At 54.8% G+C, this 20802-nt stretch overlaps 1 protein-coding gene across 30 annotated transcripts in view; it reads left to right on the forward strand.

Moving 5' to 3' along the window:
- The window catches only part of GRAMD1B (GRAM domain containing 1B), a 274580-nt gene that overhangs the window by 229992 nt on the left and 23786 nt on the right, over nucleotides 1-20802 (forward strand). For 15 of the 30 annotated variants that reach the window (XM_089334956.1, XM_089334918.1, XM_089334923.1 and 12 more), the window contains 8 exons: nucleotides 1031-1241; nucleotides 2012-2032; nucleotides 7241-7261; nucleotides 15557-15641; nucleotides 16200-16303; nucleotides 17071-17166; nucleotides 18937-19017; nucleotides 19661-19776. In XM_089334956.1, the coding sequence (XP_089191082.1) occupies nucleotides 1031-1241; nucleotides 2012-2032; nucleotides 7241-7261; nucleotides 15557-15641; nucleotides 16200-16303; nucleotides 17071-17166; nucleotides 18937-19017; nucleotides 19661-19776 (735 nt within the window). Of the gene's footprint in view, nucleotides 1-1030; nucleotides 1242-2011; nucleotides 2033-7240; nucleotides 7262-11331; nucleotides 12326-15556; nucleotides 15642-16199; nucleotides 16304-17070; nucleotides 17167-18936; nucleotides 19018-19660; nucleotides 19777-20802 lie in introns of those variants that run through there. The other 15 variants (XM_089334930.1, XM_051819265.3, XM_089334964.1 and 12 more) reach the window with 5 other exon arrangements.

Genomic DNA, 20802 nt, shown 5'->3' on the forward strand with positions numbered 1-20802 from the left:
GGGAATCAAACCAGCACTCCAATACGGGGTGCAGGCATCTCCGGCCATGTCCTGACCTGCTGCTCCACAACACCCACCCCAAAAGATAAGTTTATTTTGGTGTCAAATAAATAAATAAAATCATGTGTATAAGAAATTGTCAAAAATTCTTGGAAATATATAGTTATGAAGAAAGTATGCATGGATTTCAAGTTTTGGGGGGCACCAAAAAAACTTTTCCCAGGAACTTTCTAAAGCACCCTCATAAGGCTTTTGTGGGAAATGAATTTTGGGGTAGGGAGATAGGGAGTGTGAGGATTTCTGCCCCATTCATCTTTCCCCCTGGCAGAGAAAGCGGGACCCCGGGTGGCTTACCAGGCAATAATAGGGGGTGGGTGAGTTACAGCCAGAGACCCAATGTGGGTAACTGACACCTAGCTGCTGCTGTCGGCCACATGCAGCACTATGGCTATGTTTTGCTTTCTTTCTTTTTTTTAAAAATACATTATGCCATCAGTATGTAGGTGGAATGTGTTTTAAGAACCCAATGGAATAATATGTATGTGGATGCATTCAAAAGTAGGATTATTACTGTTATTTTTATGAGCAAAAATACCCAGACTAAATAAATGGCAAAGGCTTTGGTTTTACGCTTGTATAAAATGAGCCGATAGCGTTAGGGGCTCTCCAGTGAGGCTCTTAGGTCACAAACTGTTTGCCATAGACAGTTCTTTGCATATAATAGATGCTCAAACATTAGTCAGATGGTTGGACAAATGGATGGAAATTTAAATGTGTAGCTGCCCTATGTGCCCAGTCCCTATTCCTGTTTCTTCTCACACTGGCACCACTACTGCCCTCTCCTGGCCAGCTGCAGTATGACGGTGCAGTATGTCCATAGCTGGGCCCCTTGCTCCCTGTGTGTCCCCAGCCCCTCACCCTAGCTCCCCGAGCTGGCTCCTGTGCACCGGTCTTTGGCCTCCAATCACTGACTGCCTGCCTTTCCTCCTCCCCTTCCCACCCCACTCCCTCTCTCCATCTGCCCCTGCAGCACTGCCAGTAACTCGAACCGCAGCACGCCGGCCTGCTCCCCCATCCTCCGGAAGCGGTCTCGCTCGCCAACCCCACAGAACCAGGACGGAGACACCATGGTGGAGAAAGGCTCGGATCACTCCTCGGACAAGTCCCCGTCCACCCCGGAGCAGGGTGTGCAGCGTAGCTGCTCCTCACAGTCGGGCCGCAGCGGTGGCAAGAATTCCAAGGTGAGCCGGGCCCTCGACCCTCCAAGACCCTGTCTCTCCTCCTTAGCTGAGCACAGAGAAGCTGGTACTGGGGGCGGACGGAGGGGGCCAGAGCAGCTCACACGACCGAATGGCCCCGGTGTGCCCGAGATGGTCTTTATCCCATGAGGCCAGGGTGGGACAAGCCATAGAGACCCCAGCGATTCTGTGGCTGCCACTGTAGGACCATGAGAGCCTCAGGTTCCGTCAGATTTGGGGGAGGGGAGCTGTGAGGCTCAGGAGGGGGTCCTATGTTTTATCTTGGCTGTGTGTTCAGATTTGGTCCCTAGAACTCAGGTGGATGGGAAGGTAGCTTGGGACAACAACTATAGTACCAGGAAGCGAGGCCTCAGGGAACCTTCCAGAATGCTATTTCTAACCTCCTCTCTGGCCGTCCTGCTGTCTTCCCTTTGCACTAACCCACTTGGCACTCCCCTGGCAGTGGGGACAGTGACAGGGCCGTTCCTCCCCTCCCGAGTGTGTTGGCACTGCCACCTGCCATGGTGCTTGACCCAAGGACAGACACTTAAAAACCCCTGGGCTGGTGATGCCACCCCTCTCCCTGCCCCGAGATTTGCCTCTACCCCCTCAGTGCTTTGGGAAGCAGGGGATGTCTCTGCCCAGAATGTACTCAGGGGGACCCCTGGGAGGCACGGGAGCTGGTTTCCCACCTGAACTTGTCTTTTGACTTCTTGTTCTTCCTCTTCTTCCCCACCGTTTCCCAAACACCTTCTCTGCATGCATGGTCTTAGTCTCACAAGCGCCTCTCAAAAGTAAGCCATCTTTTGTCTCTGTCTTTTAATCTCCCCTCTCATGTGGAATTGTCTGCAGTGCTCAGCACCCCGCCCTCTGCCCCTGCCCGTTCTGCCCATTTGTCCTGCTTGGTCCCTCTCCCAGAAGGGCCCGGCCCCAACGTCCCCCTGGCAGGCTGGCTTGGAAGTCACTCAGGGCCCACGGCTACTGCACCCCAGGCCGCAGAACAGACCCCGTCCCCGTGCCCCGCTGCCGTGTCTCTGGCTGCTCCCCACACACCGCCTCTGTAGGGACCGATTTCCTCCTACACACGGTGCCGTCTGGAAGCCGAGTTGGTTTCATTGCTTCGGGGGACTGAAGACCTCACACCCCTGTGCTGGGTGACTCTGTTCCCTGGCGGATGGATGCACTGATGGAGGGTCAGGAAATCAAGTGGAGGAGTTCCCTGGTGCAGTGGCAGTGACCTCAGCAGCTCCTTCCCTCTGACCCACCTCCTCCCCAGCGGCTGTGCAGAGCGGGTCCCCCCTCAGTGCTGCCACCCCTGCCCCGAGCCTGGAGACTCTGCTATTCTCAGGATTCTGGATCCTGAATAGCGGACTTATCTTCCGGGAGGCTTGATGCCAGCCCCTAGAGGTTGGTGAATGTTGATGGCATCACCCACCCCAGCCCCTGGGGGGATGAGACCAGGTCAGGGAGCGGTGCCAGAGTCTGCCCAGGACCCCCGGATCTCCAGGACCTGATGGGAGCTTAGAGTGCATAGAGATGGTGCACAAGAGATATTTAGAGCTGGGGGCTCAGAAAATCAGACCCAAAGGGAAGGAGAAAAAAAAGAAAGCTGAGGATGACTTAATAACAATCCCAAGGCTCTGTCAGTGCCTTGGGGAGGAGGAGGGTGAGCAGCTGTTCTCTTTCCTAAGGGAAGAACAAGAAGCTACACGGCCAATCCCGCAGGCTGTGACCTTCAGAATAAATGCACATCATGGTGCTGAGGATTTTAAATATAGCTGGAGAGCCCGTGCTGGACAGGGAAGGAGGAAACCGCCTGGTGCGCGGAAGCCAGCAGGAGGTCTCTGAGGTTCAGGTGGCCTGGCAGGTGCAGGCATGTCTGATGTGCCCAGAGCCTGGCCCTCCCGAGCCCTCACACCTGTGGGCCAATTGGTATGGGCGCTGGGAGAGGTCCCCAGGCTGTGGCTTCTCGCTGTTTCTGCCCAGAGCTCTTTTCCATCAGAAGGTGAAGTTCTAAACTTCCTTCCCCTCGTGGTACTCAGTGAGGAGAGCACTAGCTATCAGTCAGCACGTACAGAGTACATGCGCGGTGAGGTAGGGGATGCGGTAGGTGTGGTGCACGGAATGAGGACTGCTTGTAGAACCCTGCGTGGTGAGCCTGTTTTGGGAAGCCAGGCCACTACCCGTGGAGCAGTCTGGGAACATAAATAACGTCCTCTGCCCCATAGATTATCTGCAGACCAAACCTGACAAGTCACATGAGTGGTTCAGGATATTGTGTGACTCCAGAAGCAGGAGCCATCATTTGTCCTTGGGGGTAGCTCAGGACGCATGTCAAGGAGCAGGTGGCATTCTGAATGGGGCGCTAGAGAGGCCTGACAAAGGGGTGGGGAGCTGAGTGTGACCTGAGCACCCATCGCAGCCCCCTCCATGGGGAGTTGGGCAGGGAGGTGACTGAGTGGGTCTGGGTTTTCTTTCTCTTCGAAGCCACTGGATTCAGGAGGTGCCTGTCCCCACTGGGCACACTCTCTGGGTTCCCTGGCTTCAGGTGCCTCACCCCATTCTCCCACCAGTCATTCCCATCCTTGATAGGCAGCAAAAATAAGGCTGACATGCAGGGCGGGGTCACGCGTGTGCAGGACAGAGTGCCCCCAGAAGGGGAAGCAGAGAACCAACACAGAGCCTGGAGCAGGCTGCAAGGGGATGCCACAGACAGAAGGGGCAGCAAGGTGGGATCCATTCCTCCTGCAGCGTCTTCTCAGGTGGCCAGATGTATCCCTGGCAAGGGAGCTGAGAGCCAGAGCTGTTGGCTCGATAAGTGTAGCCAGGCCACCCTACTCTCTGCCTCCTGTCCACCTCCTAGGAGAGGTGACCTCTGGGGTTTCCCAGGGAGAGCTGAACGGTGCCTCCCCTACCTCAGTGGAGTCAGGCCTAATGCATGCACCACGCCTTGTCCTTGCTCAGGGCCTCCTTGTCCTCTTTTGCTGCCTCCTCTGGATCTGTGAGCTGCTGAGGATGACACTTGCCAAGTGCAGCCCTGCCCAGAGCAGAGAGCTAGAAGGGGACAAGGTTGACTTCCACTCCCTGGGCCCCTTGGTTTGTGCCACCATGCAGCGTCTGCTCTGTAGTGATGGCCTGCAGTGGCCACTAGAGGGAGCCTGGGGTCACGTTCCTGCCTTCACCAGCTCCTGTCAAGGACTTGCCCTACCGAGGGCTGTGCCTGGTGGAAGCGGCGGATGCTCCTGCGCTTCAGCCCTGCCTCCCTCCTATGTGTGCACCTGTGACTTTTTCCCTTCTTGCCGATTCTAATTCATGGTTTTCTTTCCAGTATGACAGACTTAAGCTGATCAAAGTAAGACATTGAGTTTTGTCCCCCTGTTGAGCGTAGAGCTGCTGTAGCCTGCCTCTCCCTGCCCGCAGCCCCGTCTCCCAGTCTCCCTGAGCTTTTGCTCGGGGAGGTGTTTTGGGCCTGGGGGCTTGAGTCTGTTTCCAGGGGCCTGTGTCCCTTCAGGTGCTTGCTCTTCTAGGAGAGGCAGTAGAAGCTAGGAATGAACTCTGCTCGGTCCTCTGTCCCCGCACCTCCGTCTTTGTCCTGACTCCCTCTTCTTCTCTAGCTGGACCTGTCTGAAGCTGTCAGATGACCCCTCTGCTCAGCCCCCTAGTTCTGCGCTTGCTTCCCTGGCTCCATTCTCTGGCGAGGAGCGTTCCGTGAACTTGTAAGGGCAGACAGCGTCACTCCTGCCAGGGTGCTGCTTGATCTTTCTGGTTCACCATGAGACCGGGTCCCCTAGCCAGGCTGCTCCTTCAGGATCCAGGCTCAGGAACGCAGAGTCACCAGGAGACCGAAGTCACCTCTAAGAGGCTGGCCAGAGTCTGTGGGGCTGCGAGGGAACGGGCTGGACGAGTGGGAGCCCCAGGGGCACCCTCCCGGGTGGGCAGAGAAGAAACTGCTAGAGCTAGCTGGTAGGGCCAAAGCTTCTAAAGCCCTTACTTTTGCTGGTCTACTTCACGCCTCTTCCCAGTACTTGAGAATACATGTTCTTATCCACCCCTCTGCAGAAGGGCACATCGGAGGCGGGTGGGAAGCTGTCGCAGAGCTGGGAGAGAAAGGACACGGCTTCTCTGGTGGAAGCCCGGTGTTCCGGGAAGAGTCGGAGGGCATCGGCATGTATGTGTCAGACGTAGAAAGGGAAACCTGGCCCCTGTGTCTGCCTGGGGCAGGAGGCAGGCAGCACCACGTGGCAGGGAGCCCACAGCCCGCCATCCTGAATTCTCCTAGGGTCTTCCACGAAGGCCTGGAGAGTGAGACGAGGAGCCGGTGTGATTGGGCTGGGGTGCTGGAGTCTGAAGACCCTGCTTGGGTTTGATGAAGCCCAAGGAGTCTGTGTGGCCGATGAGGCTTGCAGCTCCTAGAGTGCACCTGCCTCTTACTGGGAAGTGCATTTTCACGCTCATCATCACAGCCTCACATGACCTCATGTCACAAGCAACAGGACCCAAAATGCAGACCAAGTCAGAGGCAGCCCGCTTGCCCCATGCAGCCCCTTCCAGAGGTGGGTGGCCTTAGCGGCAGTGCTCAGATGTCCAGGATTCTCACGCAACCACGCCTCTCTCTGTGATGACTGTGTTAGTTTTGAGTACTCTTTGCCCGCTAAGGCCTCTGAGTTGGAAGAGGGGTTGAGGCTGTGGTGGGAGCTGAGACTTCCGACGAGGCCTCAGCTAGAGCCCTTGTTGGAAAATGACCCCGGAGAATTCACTCCCCAGGGGCCTGACACACTTGCCCTGCCCTCTGGCCACCCTGCTCCTCCCGGCCTGAGGGTGAAATCCCTCAGAGGCAGCACCCGTGTAAGTCTGGCTCCCCTCTGTCTTCAGAGCAAGAGTGGCATGGAGGAGCCTGGGGAGCGAGCTAGTCGCCCTGACCTCTGGTCATCAGTGTGGTCACAGTCACCCACCCTCCAGCAGGTGCACACCTCCTCCCCACGAGACACAGCTCCCGCAGACATGCTCTTCTGCTCTCAGCATCAGCGCCCCTTCCCGTCAGCTGGAGGGAGGCCATGAAGGGTCCTGCTGGGGGCAGGACCTGCACCCCTGTGTATACAGTTAAGGCGCTGACCTGTAGGTGGAGCTCTCCTCTATGCAATGACTGTCCGAGTTCCCCACTCCCTTAGCAAACGTCTTCACTTGGAAAACACCCCAGCCCCAGCCTCATTCCAAGTGCCGTCCACCTGGGATGGCCGGGAGGATTGCAGCCGACAAGGCACAGCCATAGCCACCACTTCTCTTTCTGTAGCAAACATTCAGATCCCATTTTTCTGGCAAGTGGAAAGCACCTGAATTCTCAGACTGCGAGTGGGTCTGGCTTTGCTGCTGCCGATTGAAGACACCATGGGTTGGAGGGGGGCTTCACCCTGCCTCCCACAGCAGACCTCCCAGCCTCACCCCCACCGTGACTGCTCAGTCAGCCAGCCAGTTGTTGGGAGGGAGGCAGGAACCGACTCATCCGTTAGCTGACAGCGGCGGTGCAGTTTTCAGGCACTGCCTTCTAAGTGTCCCAACCCTGCTTTGTCCAGAGGGGCTGACTTGGAGAAAAAGCAGCTGGACTGGCCTCCACTCGTCCTTGGCTTCTGGTCAGGGCCCACTGCGGGACTGGGTCTTGGATGTCCACGGCGCATCCCTCACTCCATCAGAAGACCTTTGTGATGGGGCTCCGACTCCCTCCTGGTTGAGCTCTGGCTGGTGCTGCCGCTGCCTGCCTCCCCGACCGCCCTGACCACAGAGGGCTTCCAGCATGGACTGCTCCCTGGGCCTCCTTTCTGGGCTGTCTTGAGAAAGGAGGTCCCCGCCGTGAGCAGCGACATGGGAAGCGTGCAGTGCCCTGGGGCTCCTCCCCGCCGCCCACCCTCTGCTGTCTGTGTCCCCTCCTCTGGAGCCAGGCGTCCTTGGCCATTCCCGACTTCTCTTCCCTGACTAATTTTGCCTTCTCTTTTGTTTTGTCCTTTCAGAAAAGCCAGAGTTGGTATAATGTAAGTACTGCTGTTTCTCTTCTTTGGGGTGCATGAGAAGTGGGTGGGAGAATGGGGAGGGGAGGACTGGAGGGGGTGGTGTGGAAGGCAGTTTGGTTCCCCAGGGATTTTCCCTCCTTACCAACTGCTCCTTTCCAAACCAGTGGCAGTGCTTGTCCTCTGTAGCAGCGTGGGAGGGGTTTGATTTTGGGAGATCAGGAGGGATGGCCCACTGCACCCCTGCCTCACGGAGATGCCTGGACAAGGTTCTACCCTTCGTACAGGAGGCTAGCTGGGGAAGGAGAGGGGCGGAGTACGAAGTCCAAGACCTGACAGAATCCTGGAGTTGGGGCAGCCTGGGGGTTCAGCTGACTAAGGCCATGGCGGGAAACAGTCAGAAGACTTGGCCTGATTAGAGCAGATGGCCAATGCGGAGGAATTTTCTGTCCCAAGGCACCCCCCTTCCCAGGAGCTTCATGGCATGTTCCTTCTAGAAAACATCCACTGTCCTAGGTACTGCCAGGCCAGTGCACAGGACACGCAGGAGGCACCTGGTCTGGCTGCTCCATACCCAGAACTGTCTGGTAGAGTCCGCAGCTTCTGCAGAGACCTTGTCATTGTCTCAAGCCACGTAGACTAGACTGTGGTGGGACTTTGAAGATTTCCCCTGGCCAGGAGCTGGCTGAAGTCTCTCTCTGAGCACCTCCTGCCATGTGTCCTGTGCACGGTGGAGGCCCGCCTGGTTCACACCCTGGAGTTGATTGACAGCCTTGTTTCCTTCGTGTGTTCCCTGAATGCCGGGCAGCCGTGCACAGGGTCAGCAGCAGAGGCCAGTCTGTTGCAGCGCCAGGCTGTGGGCTGCTGGGGAGAGGAGCCCCTGCCTTTTTCCTGAGGCTGAGACAGATACCTGGCTCAGAGCTTTTCCACTTCTGGGTATCCATGGAGGAAACGAGATGGTGCCAGTGCACCTCCGCGTGGAGGCTGGCCTGCCCGGGGCTGTGTTCCTGGGCGCCGCTGCCCTGGCGGGAGCAGGAAGCTGCCACCTGGGTGTTTGCTCAAGAGGCCCCTGAGTCGTAAGCAGTAGGGCACCGTCGCCGGCCCAGTGCCTGACCCTGGGGTGGCTGGGCTCCCTCCTCGGGCTGCTGCACAGATACTGTGCTCTTGTACTCAGATGCCTCATCAGGAAACTAACGTTGCACACCCCCTGCACCCCTAGATTCCCCCTGGGGGTACACTTGGGTTTTCCCAGGAGGCCCTTGTCCTGCCCCTCCTGTTGTGACCTGGTTTTCTGTTTTCCCTGAGCCTGCTCAGTCGCCTCCCTTGGGCCTGAGTTGCCCTTCCTGGAGGCCCCTGCGTCCTCTTCTCAGCTCGGGGGACAGCCCCGTTCTCATGCTCCCTCGTGCTAGCTCAGCTCTCCAGCTGTTCTGATGCCCGAGGTGCCACCATGGCACCACGAGACCTCTGGGTAGGGACAGGTAAAGTTTTCTAGTCCCCAGCCTGGGGATGGTTAGAAACTCCCCGGCTGGACTCGGAACGGCAAGGGTCTGTTGCTTTGCCTGGCTCTGATGTAAGCGGAAGTCCACCCACCACCTGCCTCTGCCCCTGTACCACCTTTTTGAAGACAAAAACATCTTACTTTTCCGTGGTTAGCTGGAGAGGAGCTGTCACCAGGATGATAAACCACTCAGTCTAAAAAAGTGGGTCACATGGAGGAGAGGTGGGACCCCAAGACCACGTGGAAAAGTCCACTGGGGGTTATTGGCCTCGCCACGCCTGCTTGTAGCCTCTCTTCTTGGCCTCCCCCTCCCCCCAGTGTCAGTCATTGGGGTCTCTGGCTCTGAAGATGCAGCCCTGGTCCACCTGAGGGGCGGGAGGGGTGCAGTCCACCCCTGCTCCCATGGTGGGCGTGCGTCTCACCTTGTTTGTGTGTGTCTTGCCTTGTTTCTGTGATGAGTCAGGTGGGCACATGGACCCCGTTCTGTCTTCTCTCTCATTCCTGCGGGTAAACCATGCCCAGGGCAGCCTGGGGCAGCCTGGGGAAGGAGCCCAGACCCAGGCAGCTGTTGGAGACTTCAACCCCAAGCTGCCTGCTGTCCCTCCACGAGGGGATGCTGGCTTTAGGGAGGGGAGCAAGGACCCGAGCTAATCCTGTGGGAAGGCCCAGCAAGTCTAGCACCAGTTTGAGAGCCGAAGAGCTCTCAGGTGTGGGAGGGCAGTCCAGAAAGTGGGAGAGCTGCGTGGGGGTGGGGGTGGGGCTGCTGCTGAGGGCTCCCCCAGGCATGGGCTGTGCTTCCTCTGCTTCCCTCCACCTGCTGGAGTCCTCCCAGTGCCCCTCCCCCGCCTACACCCCTCACCATCTCCAGAGTGGACCCACCTCTCCAGATGTTAGCCCACACCCAGCTCTGCCCTGTTCCCTCCTGTTCTGCACCATGTACACCCCCTCTCTTTTCATCACTTCCCCCATTTCCCCTACCCCTTGCCCCACATCTCTCTTGGGCCTACCCAGATTTGGCTGGCGGATTTGCAGATCTTTATTGGTTTCTTCCTAGGTGGGGTTAGTGCTCCAACAAAATCCATCTGTTTTTCTCCTGGGCTCCTCCACCTGCTCCCTCCCGCTGTGTCCGGGAAGGGGGTACCACTTGGTCCCAGCTCCCTGTGTTTGCGGTAGAGTTAATGTTTAGCCCAGGGCCAATTCCCGAGGCTCAGGCTCTTGCCCCGCCCTGCCCAGCCCTTGGTGTGGGGGAGGAAGAGACCAAGGCTGGCACACACTGAGACGCATCTCCCTGGTGTTATCTTGGCGGGTGTGTTTCACCCACAGCCCTCCCCTGGTGTGACCCGCATCATGACCCCAGATGTTTCCGGGAGCCACAGGAAGAACCCAGAACCTCCCGGGTCTGTCTGCTGCCTGCATCTTGGGGTGTACACGGCATTCTGGTCACCCTGGAAAATGGGGCCACTGTGGTGGCCTGTCCATTGCTGGGGATAGGACTGCTGTGTGCTGGGGACTTGTGGGCTCCTGTGAGGGTGGGGGATCTGCAGCTGTGTGCAGGCAAAGTGTCCACTGGGGAGACAGTTGGAGAGATGGGTAAGGAACGGGTGTGTTTGACCCTGGAAACACATCCTCCTCTGTGCTATGGGAGAGAGGACCGTTTGAAGCATAGCTCCTTTGTAGGGCAGATGGTGGTCCAGTGGCATCAGTTACTTGCATGATAGGTGGAGGTAGGAGCTGCATCGGGGGAATGTCTGTCAAGAGAGGGGGTGAGAGGGTTGTTAGGAGAGGACTGGCAGAGAAGTCAGACTCTTCCTTTACTTTTTCTGTGGGAGAACCCAGGCTGGTCTGAATTAGCATGGTCGGGTAGGGCCCCTGGGAATGGACATTTCGTAATGCCTTTACTGGGTCACATTTAGGTAAAAAATGAGTGCTGCTGAATGGGATCCCTGAGACTCCCTGTACCCCGAGACCCTCCTGGCAAGGTGGCCCAGCTGGCCAGGGGCGCTGCCCTGTTTCCCAGAGGTCTGACTTTTCCTGGCAGTCCAATCTTGCAGCCCCACCTTGTCTCCTCCCCTTGCTGGGCTGCTCTGTCTGCAGCCTCTGTGGCCCCTGCTGGCCTGGCTCCCGCTGTGCTCTCTGAATTTGGCAGCTGCCTTCTGACGGGGGCCACATGGCCTGCTCTTAGCCCCCCTGTACTGCCTTTGAGGTCTGAGCAGCTGTCTGGGAATCCAGTTGGCCTTGATCCCTGTCCTGCTACTGCTGAACATGGGGCGGGGTCCCTGGAAAGGAAGGAGGTGCCGCAGACAGTCCCTGAAGCTGTGGACCACAGCTTCTGCGGACGACCTCCCCAGCGTTTCTCTGCCCATCCTGAGACTGGATCAGTTAAACTCCCAGGTTGGCTGCTGCTGCTACAGAGAAGTTGGTGGATGGGGTCAGGGAGGAGAGAGGGTGTCTCTGAGAAGTCCTTGGCTGTTGGAGTCTCAGATTTCAGATTTCCTCATAACAGCAGCGCCCTTGGCACCTCCCCGTCCCTTCCCCCACCAGGAGCCGTGGCCAGCAACTTTCCATTGCAGGAAACATCTGCTGGGGAGGCCAGGCTAGGCTGGGGGTTACTGGAGGACGTTGGCCAGGACCATCACCCAGATCCTGTAACTTGAAGCATGTGTAGGGCTCTGGCCTGCCCGCCCACCGCCCTGCCTGCCTCCCTCCTGCCCGCGGGTGACTCTAACAAAGAAAGTTGTTTGCTGGTCAGCTGGAGGGAGCACGTCCTGGAGGAGAAAAGGGGTGTGTGTAGGGGGTGGGGATGAGAGCAGGCCCTGTTGCTGCGGGCAGGGGTGGCCCCTCTGCCTGGGGAGGGCTGTGAGTCATAGTGACCCCGTGCCCGCCCATTGCACATTGATTAAATGTGCCAGTTAGTGGACAGACCTGGACTGCAGAGCTCAGCATTCGGGTCCCTCTCTGGAGCCTCAGACTTCGTGTGAGTAACCCATGGGGCTAGACCCCCGCCCCCACTGTAAAGTTTGCCTGTCTACCCGGGGGCCTGGCCCCCTGGAGCCCTCAGCTGGCCCTGTGCACCTGTTGTGGTGTCTGCGTCCTCTTGTCTCAGCTGGACTCTGAGGGTGACTGTGCTGACCAGGAAGGGGTGCTCTACCACATGCCACCCTGCTGCCCCCAGGCTACCCTCAGCCCGAAGACCAGCCGAGAAGGACAAAGCAGAGCCCGGCTGTGGGAGTCCGGCCAGCCAGCTTGTCCCGAGAGCCATGCTGACCACACCCTCCCACTCGTGAGGCTTCATGCTGGGAACACAGCTCTAGGAGAGGAGAGGACCTCAGTGAGGGTCACCAAGAAGCCAGGGCCACCCCTGGCCAAGCGAGGCCCGTTGTTTTCATTCCTCCCGTGGGACAGTCAGGAGTCAGAGCTCAGGAGCTGGGCTCCCCTGGGGGGCGATGGACTCTCTGATGGAATTGGGGGTCCTGTGGAGCCTTCTGCTGCAGCAGGACAGCCGGTCGCCGCGAGGGCCCCTGAGGAGGTTTGTCGACGTCCCTGCTGGGGCCGAACACTGTTGCCAGCACGGATCTGAGGAAATCCCAGCTGTGAGTGTGTGACCCTCTCTCTCCGCGTCTCTGTCACGGTTCTGTGCACCCTGCCATGCCCCGTTCGGCTCTGCTATCCGAGGGCCCCAGACTTGATCATCTTGGAACCAGAATCCTTTGGCCATTTTAAATTAAAATCGGGGAGCCATGCCTCACCTCTGGAGAGTTCATGAAGAGTGCAGGGGGTGGAAGGGAAAGGGCAAGGGTCTCTGGCATTGAGAGGGTGCATGGTGATAGGTGGAGCACAGTGACCCACTAGGGGACAGGAAAAGACAGTGGGGAGTCCCCAAGCAGGCGAACGTCCCGGCACTTGGAGTCACATGGCCTGGGTTCACATTGCACTCTCCTGCTCAGTAACCAGGCACTGCGGGCAAATTGCTTCGCTTCTCTGTGCCTCGGCTTCTTGGAGTGGAAACAAGGACTCTGAAAGCAACCCTACAGGGTGGAGATAACACACGATGGCGCTTGAACCAGTGCATGGTCCGTGGTAATTAATCATTCTGTGGAAGCGACTGGCAGCTCTGGAAGGCCAGTGATAAGGAGTTCACTCAGGATCAGGTGGGCTGTGTTTCAAGAGGCCAGGGGGCCATCTAGATTGCCTATCCCAGGACCAGTCTGAAACTAATGTATGGACCAGTGGAATGTTGTATGCTGAGGTTTTTTTTTTTTTTTGCCTTCAAAGTCACCGGATGGGCTGGCTTCCTGATCTTCACTCACAGCGGCTCTGACATTTGGTTCAAGCCTGTGGCAGGTGGTTTTTGAGATTTGGGGGGCCTCTGTGACAGCATTACTTTGGGGAAGGCACCAGGACAGCTACTGTTGCAGTTGGAACTCCCTCTGTAAATAAGCTCAGAACTAAGGCTGAAATTCCAGTTATTAACTCCAGACACAGTGGCTGGAAGCACCCTTCTCTCTGTTCTTCTCTCCCTCTCTCTCCCAGGGAACCTCCTCAAACTAAACGCCTGCCGTTTCCTCTCCCCCTGACTTCCTGAAATTAATTCTCTTCCTTCTGCCAGCACAGAGATGCTCAGGGTACCGCTCAGGTAGGCAGCGTGTGCTGAGCACAGCCTTGGCTTCCTTGTGGGCCATTCAGCTCTACTGAAAGGTAGATGAGAGGTTGAAGGCCCGCCCCATCATCACCAAAGCTGTATGCCATTGGGGTCCCAGGGAGGTAGGGGAGAAAGTGTAATAGGCCAAGACACATGCATTACCATCAGCTGGACCGTCTGTCCTCAGGCGTGCCCCTGGCCAAGGGTCAGCAGCGCTGTGTCTTGCAGAAGTAGGTCAGCATGTGGTTGGGTGGAGTACAGTCTCTGTTGCCATGCAAGGCTCTTCCTGGGTTGCACACTTTTTTTATGCATCTTCCGTGGGTGCCTTCCTTCATCTGTGGGTACATATCTTCATATGATTTATTTTGTCGAAGTATTTTTAGTGACATGTAATAATCTGCACACATTAGTGGGGTACAGTGTGATAATTTGATACGTGTTTACAGTGTGCAATTCTCAAATCAGAGAAATTATCATTGCGTATCTTTTTGCTTTATTTGAATGGCGTAAGGATGGAGATGGACAGGCAGACGACTTACAGAGGTCTTCCATCCACTGGTTGACTCCACACATGCCCACAACAGCTAGCTACGTAGTTAGCCAGGTAGAAACCAGGAGCTAGGAATCTTACTAATCCAGGTCTCCCCTGTGGGTGGCAAAGATTCAACTCCTTGAGCCATCCCCTGCTGCCTCCTGGGGTGCACACTGGCAGGAAGCTGGAGTCAGAAGCAGAGCTGGGATTGGAGCCCATGCACTCTGACATGAAATGTGCGTATCCCGAGCAGCTCTACACCACTGCACCAAGTACCCACACTTATATTTTTATTGTTTAAATGTCAAGATTGTAAACCCTGAAAGGACAGGAATTCTGTCTGTTCAACAGCTCATGGAGTTCCCAAGGAGAATTTAGGGAGGAAGTGTGCGGGTGTGAGCCTGCACCTGGGCGCCCTGCAAGCTGGGCGTGCAGAGTGGGCATCTGGCGGCACAGTGGCGGCGGGGGGTGAGCACAGGACTCGGGATCAGGAGATGCAAAATGCTTTGCATGCTCTCCAGTATGTTTTTCCGTAACACGCCTCTTCCCCTACCTGGCCCCCGAGGGCCTGTGGGATAACGGAGCCTTGGGTTAGGGATCTGCCACTGACTGGCTTTAGTTTCCTTATCAGTACAGTAAGGGCTGGGATTGGATCTTTTTGTGAGGCAGGGGAGGGACATGAGGTATGCCTAGGGAGCCAGAGATGCTTCTAAATTCTTGTGCATTTATTCTTAGCATATGGTTTATGTTTTATGGGCTTTTTAGAAGTATTTTGTGATTTTTAAAACATCTTGTCTTTCACATCTAGCCAAATGCCCACTGTGTTACAGTGACAGCTTCTTCTGAGGCATGCACTGGGCTGCTTCCCACCATGGGTCCTGCTGGGTGGCTGGGGCTGCCCCGGGGCCCTCTGCTTCACTGTTGAGGTGTTGCTGCCAGCTTGCTGAAGGCTGAGCAGCAGCAGCAGAATGTGTCCCAGGGAGCCCCCTGGAGGTGGCCCTCCTGCCTCTTTATTCTTTGGATATAATGTGGACCCCGGCTTCATACGATTGATCTTTTCTCATTGAGGAATGTTGGATACAGACCATGGTATAATATCAGATTCTCTTCACTCTATTTTTCTTTCTCTTTTTTAAAAAAAGAATTTGAATAATGTTTTTTTTAATATTTATTTATTTATTTGAAAGGCAGAGTTACAGAGAGGCAGAGGCACAGAGAGAGAGAGAGAGAGAGAGAGAATGAGAGAATCTTCCTTCCGTTCATTCACTTTCTAGATGGCCGCAATGGCTGCAGCTGGGCAGATTTGAAGCCAGGAGCCAGGAGCTTCTTCTAGGTCTCCATGTGGGTGCAGGGGCCATCTTCCACTGCTTCCCCAGGCCATAGCAGGGAGCTGGATTGGAAGTGGAGCAGCTGGGACTTGAACCAGTGCCTATATGGGATGCCGGCACTGCAGGACTATGCCACAGCGCCAGCTCCCCACTCTATTTTTCCACACTGAGCCTCCTTTTCTGGCCTAGCCTCCTAGGTCTGTGGGTTAACACAGCCTGGTCCTTGTCCTTTTATCATGTAAACAAATGCTGGTCCTGCACCTTCTTCACTAGCCGCATAGAACCTGGGTCCATCCTGCTAACCTTGGCCATTGTCCTGCAGGTATTAAGTCCCACATACAAGCAGAGAAATGAAGACTTCAGAAAGCTCTTTAAGCAACTTCCAGACACGGAGCGCCTCATCGTTGGTGAGCCGGGTGACCTGGGAGTGGGCCGGGGAGAAGTCTCTAAGGGTCCCAGGCCTAGCACCCAGGCTGCTTCTGTCTAGAGGCTGTAGCCAGGCCATGTAAGCACGTCTTTCTGGGAACAGGGAGAGGGGGATGTCCAGATCCCTGGCTCCAGCTGGCAGTCTCAAGGCTGAGCAGCACATCTCTGGTAGCCTTGAGAGCCTACCCTGCAGAGTCACTGACCCTTAACTTCTCAGATGGGCAGAAGGGTTTGGTGTCATGGTGGATGGAGGGAGGGAAGTTAGTTTAATGTTGTTGGCCTTTTGTGCCTCTAGCTCTGGGGGGCCCTCTGCTATCCCATTCGTTCCCCTGCCTCTAGGCAGTAGCATATTTCACCTTTATGTTCCTGATCATGAGGTGCCAGGGAGTGCCTTGGCTACTAGGTCATGCTGTCATGCGCCTGGTCGTCTGTAGGCTTCCCCATTGCTGGTGGGGGGATGGTGGTGACATGCCTACTACCGAGTGGTTTGCTAAAAATGCTTCCTGCCTCTGTGCTCCCCTGTCCCCATCCTGCCGCAGACTACTCATGTGCACTCCAAAGAGACATCCTTCTTCAGGGCCGACTCTACCTCTCTGAAAATTGGATTTGCTTCTACAGCAACATCTTCCGCTGGGAAACCCTGGTAAAGACCTGGGGCTTTGTTCCCTTGGGTGGACCCTTGGTTATGGCTGAGCAAGCTGCCTTCACTTTCTTCTTACTGACTTTGGGTTCTTGCCAGGCCTTTGCATAATTAACAAAAACCCATGCACCAGTCGTGAGGGATTTGTTACTCTGGGTCCTAACAATGAGATGTCTTCTACCACATCTTTCCCTCCCCCTCCTTCCTTCGGGGTGGAGAAGAGAGTACTGAGAACATTTGCTTTTGGCAAAGGCAGGTAAATATTTGACAGGAGTTGCTATAGAAAGAGACATAGTAAAGTAAGAAGGGCATTGGCCTTGGGACTCATGCACTGGTGTGCACTCTCTCTGGGTTTTGCAATGAAATAGCTGTGTGATTTTAGGCTAGTTCTGTCTTTCCCTCTGATTCCGCTTGGTAAATGGGGGAAAATGATTAACTAAGTGACTTCTAGGGTCCTGTCCAGTGGCAGTAATCTGTGTTTGTGACAAATAATGGAAGGACTTCTTTGCACATTTAGCAGACTGTGTACAGATGAGGAAGAAAGGTTCCTGGGCCAAGAACCAAGCTACCCACAAGGCTCACTGTGTGGCCTCTGTGAAATAAGGAGATAAACCCACAGATCTCTAGGGTCATCCATTCCAGCTCTATAAATGTGCCATCTATGACCTGGCTTCCCTGCCTGCACTGGTGTCATGTGAAGCACTCTTTGTCTGGGTCTACTGATACCTCCTCTTGCTTGTTGTTCTTCCCTGTGCCCGTGGGGATGCCAGCTGACAGTTCGTTTGAAAGACATCTGCTCCATGACTAAAGAAAAAACAGCTCGCCTCATTCCCAATGCCATCCAAGTTTGCACTGATTCAGAAAAGGTAAGTGGAGTCTAGTTCAGGCCTCTCTACCTACCCCAACCCTGACTGCTGTACTTCTGCCCTTAAATAGCGTGGATGTGGAGGCTAATAGAGTGGGAGGGAGAGGTGGGACAGGTGATGCGGGTTCCAGGAACCTTCTCCAGGGATGGCAGGGTGGCTGGAGGCTGGAGTGGCAGACATTGACACGGAGCCAAAACACCTGAAATCAGGTGCCATGATGTAGGCATGTGAGGCTGAGCCTGAATTTTTGTATGTGTAACATGAAATAAGTCTTGAAATACCATTACATATTTGAAAACACTAATTGTGAAGCACTATGCAAAGGGAAGTAGTCTTCATTTGAGATGAGCATGTAGCTGATTACATGTCAGGAGGAAGAGCCTAGTAGGAAAAAGATTATCCTTATCCACAGGGGCGACTACGGTGGATAAAATTTAAGGCAGGTCAGACAGTCTTTGACCTTCAGCCAGAGTCTGCAGACTGATTTAGTTAAGGCTTGAGTGGACTAGATTTCTGCTGAAGACGTCTACAGTTTCCTTGGACCTGGGCAGTTCAGCGGCAGAAGCCATGTGTGTTGAGGTCAGATAGTCCTGGGTTTGACTTCCTGTTTCTGGTCCCATCCAGCTTTGTGATTCTACAGCAGCCTGTTATTAGTTGTTAGCGCATCTGTGCAATGCCCAGTGCATTTTTGGATACTTCCAAATGAAAAAGCATTTGGAAGCACTTACTGATGTTCACTAAGATTGGGTTGTCTGTTGCCTGTCTCCTGAATATTAAGAACAGATCCCACTGATAGGCAAGCACTGGGGGAGCAGGTCTTCCCTGTTTTGTCCCTTGTTGTGCCCCAAACATGTAGACTCGTGTCCAACACATGCTGACTTTTTTTTTTAAAAAAAAAAAGATGTATTTATTTGAAAGTCAGAGTTACACAGAGAGAGAGAGGTCCCCATCTACTGATTCACTCTCCAGTTGGCCACAACTGCCAGAGCACTCATGCTAATTTTTAAATATTTGTTAAATGAATGAAAAGGGTCAGGAAGTCAGGGAATTTGTCTCACCCCTCCCCTTTTTGGGGGGGAGGGAGTTAGTTCATAGCTCACCTCTGACCCAGTTCTAGTATGTGAGTGAAAGACATTTTTATGTAGATGAAATTTTTATTTTTTAATATTTATTTTATTTATTTGAAAGGCATAGTGAAAAAGAGAGAGAGAGAGAGATCTTGCATCTGCTGGTTCACTCCCCAAATGGTCCCGACAGCCAGACCTGGGGCCAGGCAGCTGAAGCCAGGAGCCTGGAACTCCATCCAGGTTTCCCACATGAGTGACAGGGGCCCAGCTGCTTAGACCATCATCCACTGCTTTCCCGGGCACATTAGCCAGGCACTGTATTGGAAGTGCAGCAGCCAGACTCAAAACAGTGCTCCAGTGTGGGGTGTGATATGGGATGGTAACATCGCAGGCTGTGGCTTAACCTGCTGTGCCACAAGCACCTGCCCCTGGAGGTGAAAACTTGAAACAGGCGAGAAAAGCACTGAGACTAGTGTGGGTATAAAAGTGAAGGACTTGATCGCAGGGGGATCGCAGAGGTCCCAGGTGCCTGGAGCCTCCCTCTCCATGTCTGACGTCTGTGGCTGAAGTGCCTGTGCCCATCACAGATATCATGGAGCCATTGGTGTTAGAGGATGAATTTGGTGTCTTAAAGGAGAAAGGCCTCTGTCTCCATTCCTGTGTTATCTTGACGCACGTTCCTCCGTTTTCTCCTGCAATCCAGCACTTTTTCACGTCGTTTGGAGCCCGGGATAGGACATACATGATGATGTTCCGGCTCTGGCAGAATGCTCTCCTTGAAAAGGTATGTTCTGCGGGGAGGGGGGACATCCAGCAAATGTGCTTTCCCGTGAGAGCTCGCTCTTTACTTAGCCAGCTCCAAGATGCCCAAGTCTTTTCATGGTCCACCAGGCTTGGGAGAGTGGCGCATGCTTCCATGAGTAGTGCTGACCTGAGTCCTGGAAGTAGCCTGTCCTCTCTGTGAATGGGCTCCACGCTGCCCAGAGTGAAGCTCTGAGAACCTCAGGCCTGTCACAGGAGATTTCTGCCATGGGTGGGAGACAGGGTCCGGAGACCCGTAGGTGCTCAGCATCCAAATCAGAAGTTCCGAGGTCACCCCAGCCTCGGAGTCCCCTGAGTTTATGCTTCTTCATGCTGGACCTCATCAGTAGACACGTGGGTGGGGCAGTTACCATGCAAGGGACCAGTTGGTTACGATATGCAAACCTCTGCTGAAGGATTAGTCCAGGAAGAGCCGAGTTCCTGGCCTTGGGAAAGTCTGTACTCCTAGGCGTTCTGCTGAGATCACAGAGGTGGCTGCTCCACTCTCGTTCAGCTAGGGAGAGGTGGTTTGGCTTCTGCCCTCCACGGGAGCCAGCTTGGCTCATGTACAGAACAAGGGGTCCGGAAGGAAGGAGGATCAAGGTTATACCGCTTTTCCCCCACAGCCTCTCTGCCCCAAGGAGCTCTGGCACTTTGTTCACCAGTGCTATGGGAATGAGCTGGGCCTGACCAGTGATGATGAGGACTACGTTCCCCCTGATGATGACTTCAACACGATGGGGTGAGGAGCTAGGGGTGGGCTGTGTGGGGAACCTAGGGTGGGGTGGCAGCAAAAGCTCTACTGGGAAACTGACATTGAAGTTGGGCCCTAAAGGAAGTGAGGGAATGAGCCATGGGGGTACCTGCGGGAAGAGCTTTCCTGGCAGAGGAGGGTTGAAGGGGCAGGGTCTGAGAGCCTTTTGGCCCAAGTGACTGACTAGTCTGAGTGTGATGGGAAGATTGTGAATAGATAATTGATAAGGTATGACTTAACATTTTAACAGGATCACTCTGGCCTCTGTGCAAAAATACGTTGAAGAGGCGGGCGGGAGCATGGGTGGAAGCAGAGGGAGACAAAGAGGCTGTTAAATAATTTAGATGATTTGAATGAGTGGCAATGGTGGTTTGGACCAGGAGGGTGGCTGCGGAACCGGTGATAAGTGATCTGTTCCTGAGTCTATTTTGATACATTTGCTGATGGATTAAAAAGGAACCATAGGTGGGATTTTTTGGATTGGTTTTATCTTCTGCATAGATGAGGTTGTTCCAAATAGAGATGGACAACATTGTGGGCAGAGCACATATTTGGGGGAAGGTCACGAGGCTGATTTTAGGCAGGTTGAGTCTGATATGCTCTCTGACATGTGGAGCGCCTAAGCAGGTGTTGGGGGGTGAGTGTAGAGTTCAGGGGGACGTCTGGGCCAGGGCCGTACACTCTGCAGTTATCGATGGATCGCCCTGAGATTGGCTGAACCCTCCACTAACCAAATGAACATAAAATGTAGTTCAAGGACTAGGCCTGAGAGCACTTGACAAAAGGAAGCAGCAGCAAAAGAGATCTTGGAAGAATATCCAAGGAAGTAGGGGGAACACTAGGGGGCACTTTATATCCTGGAAGCCAAGGAAAAGGACTTAAGGAGAGGGGAGTGCCACTGTGTCACATGCTGTTGATAGGAAGACAGGGGCCACACTCTACTGACACAAAGCGTTTGTGAGGTGTAGAAGGCAGCTGGAGACTGGGCTATGGTGTAAGAGGCTTAGAGAAACA

Source organism: Oryctolagus cuniculus, chromosome 1, assembly GCF_051225735.1.
Source record: "Oryctolagus cuniculus isolate XC-2025 breed Fujian yellow rabbit chromosome 1, ASM5122573v1, whole genome shotgun sequence".
NCBI classification, from domain to species: domain Eukaryota; kingdom Metazoa; phylum Chordata; class Mammalia; order Lagomorpha; family Leporidae; genus Oryctolagus; species Oryctolagus cuniculus.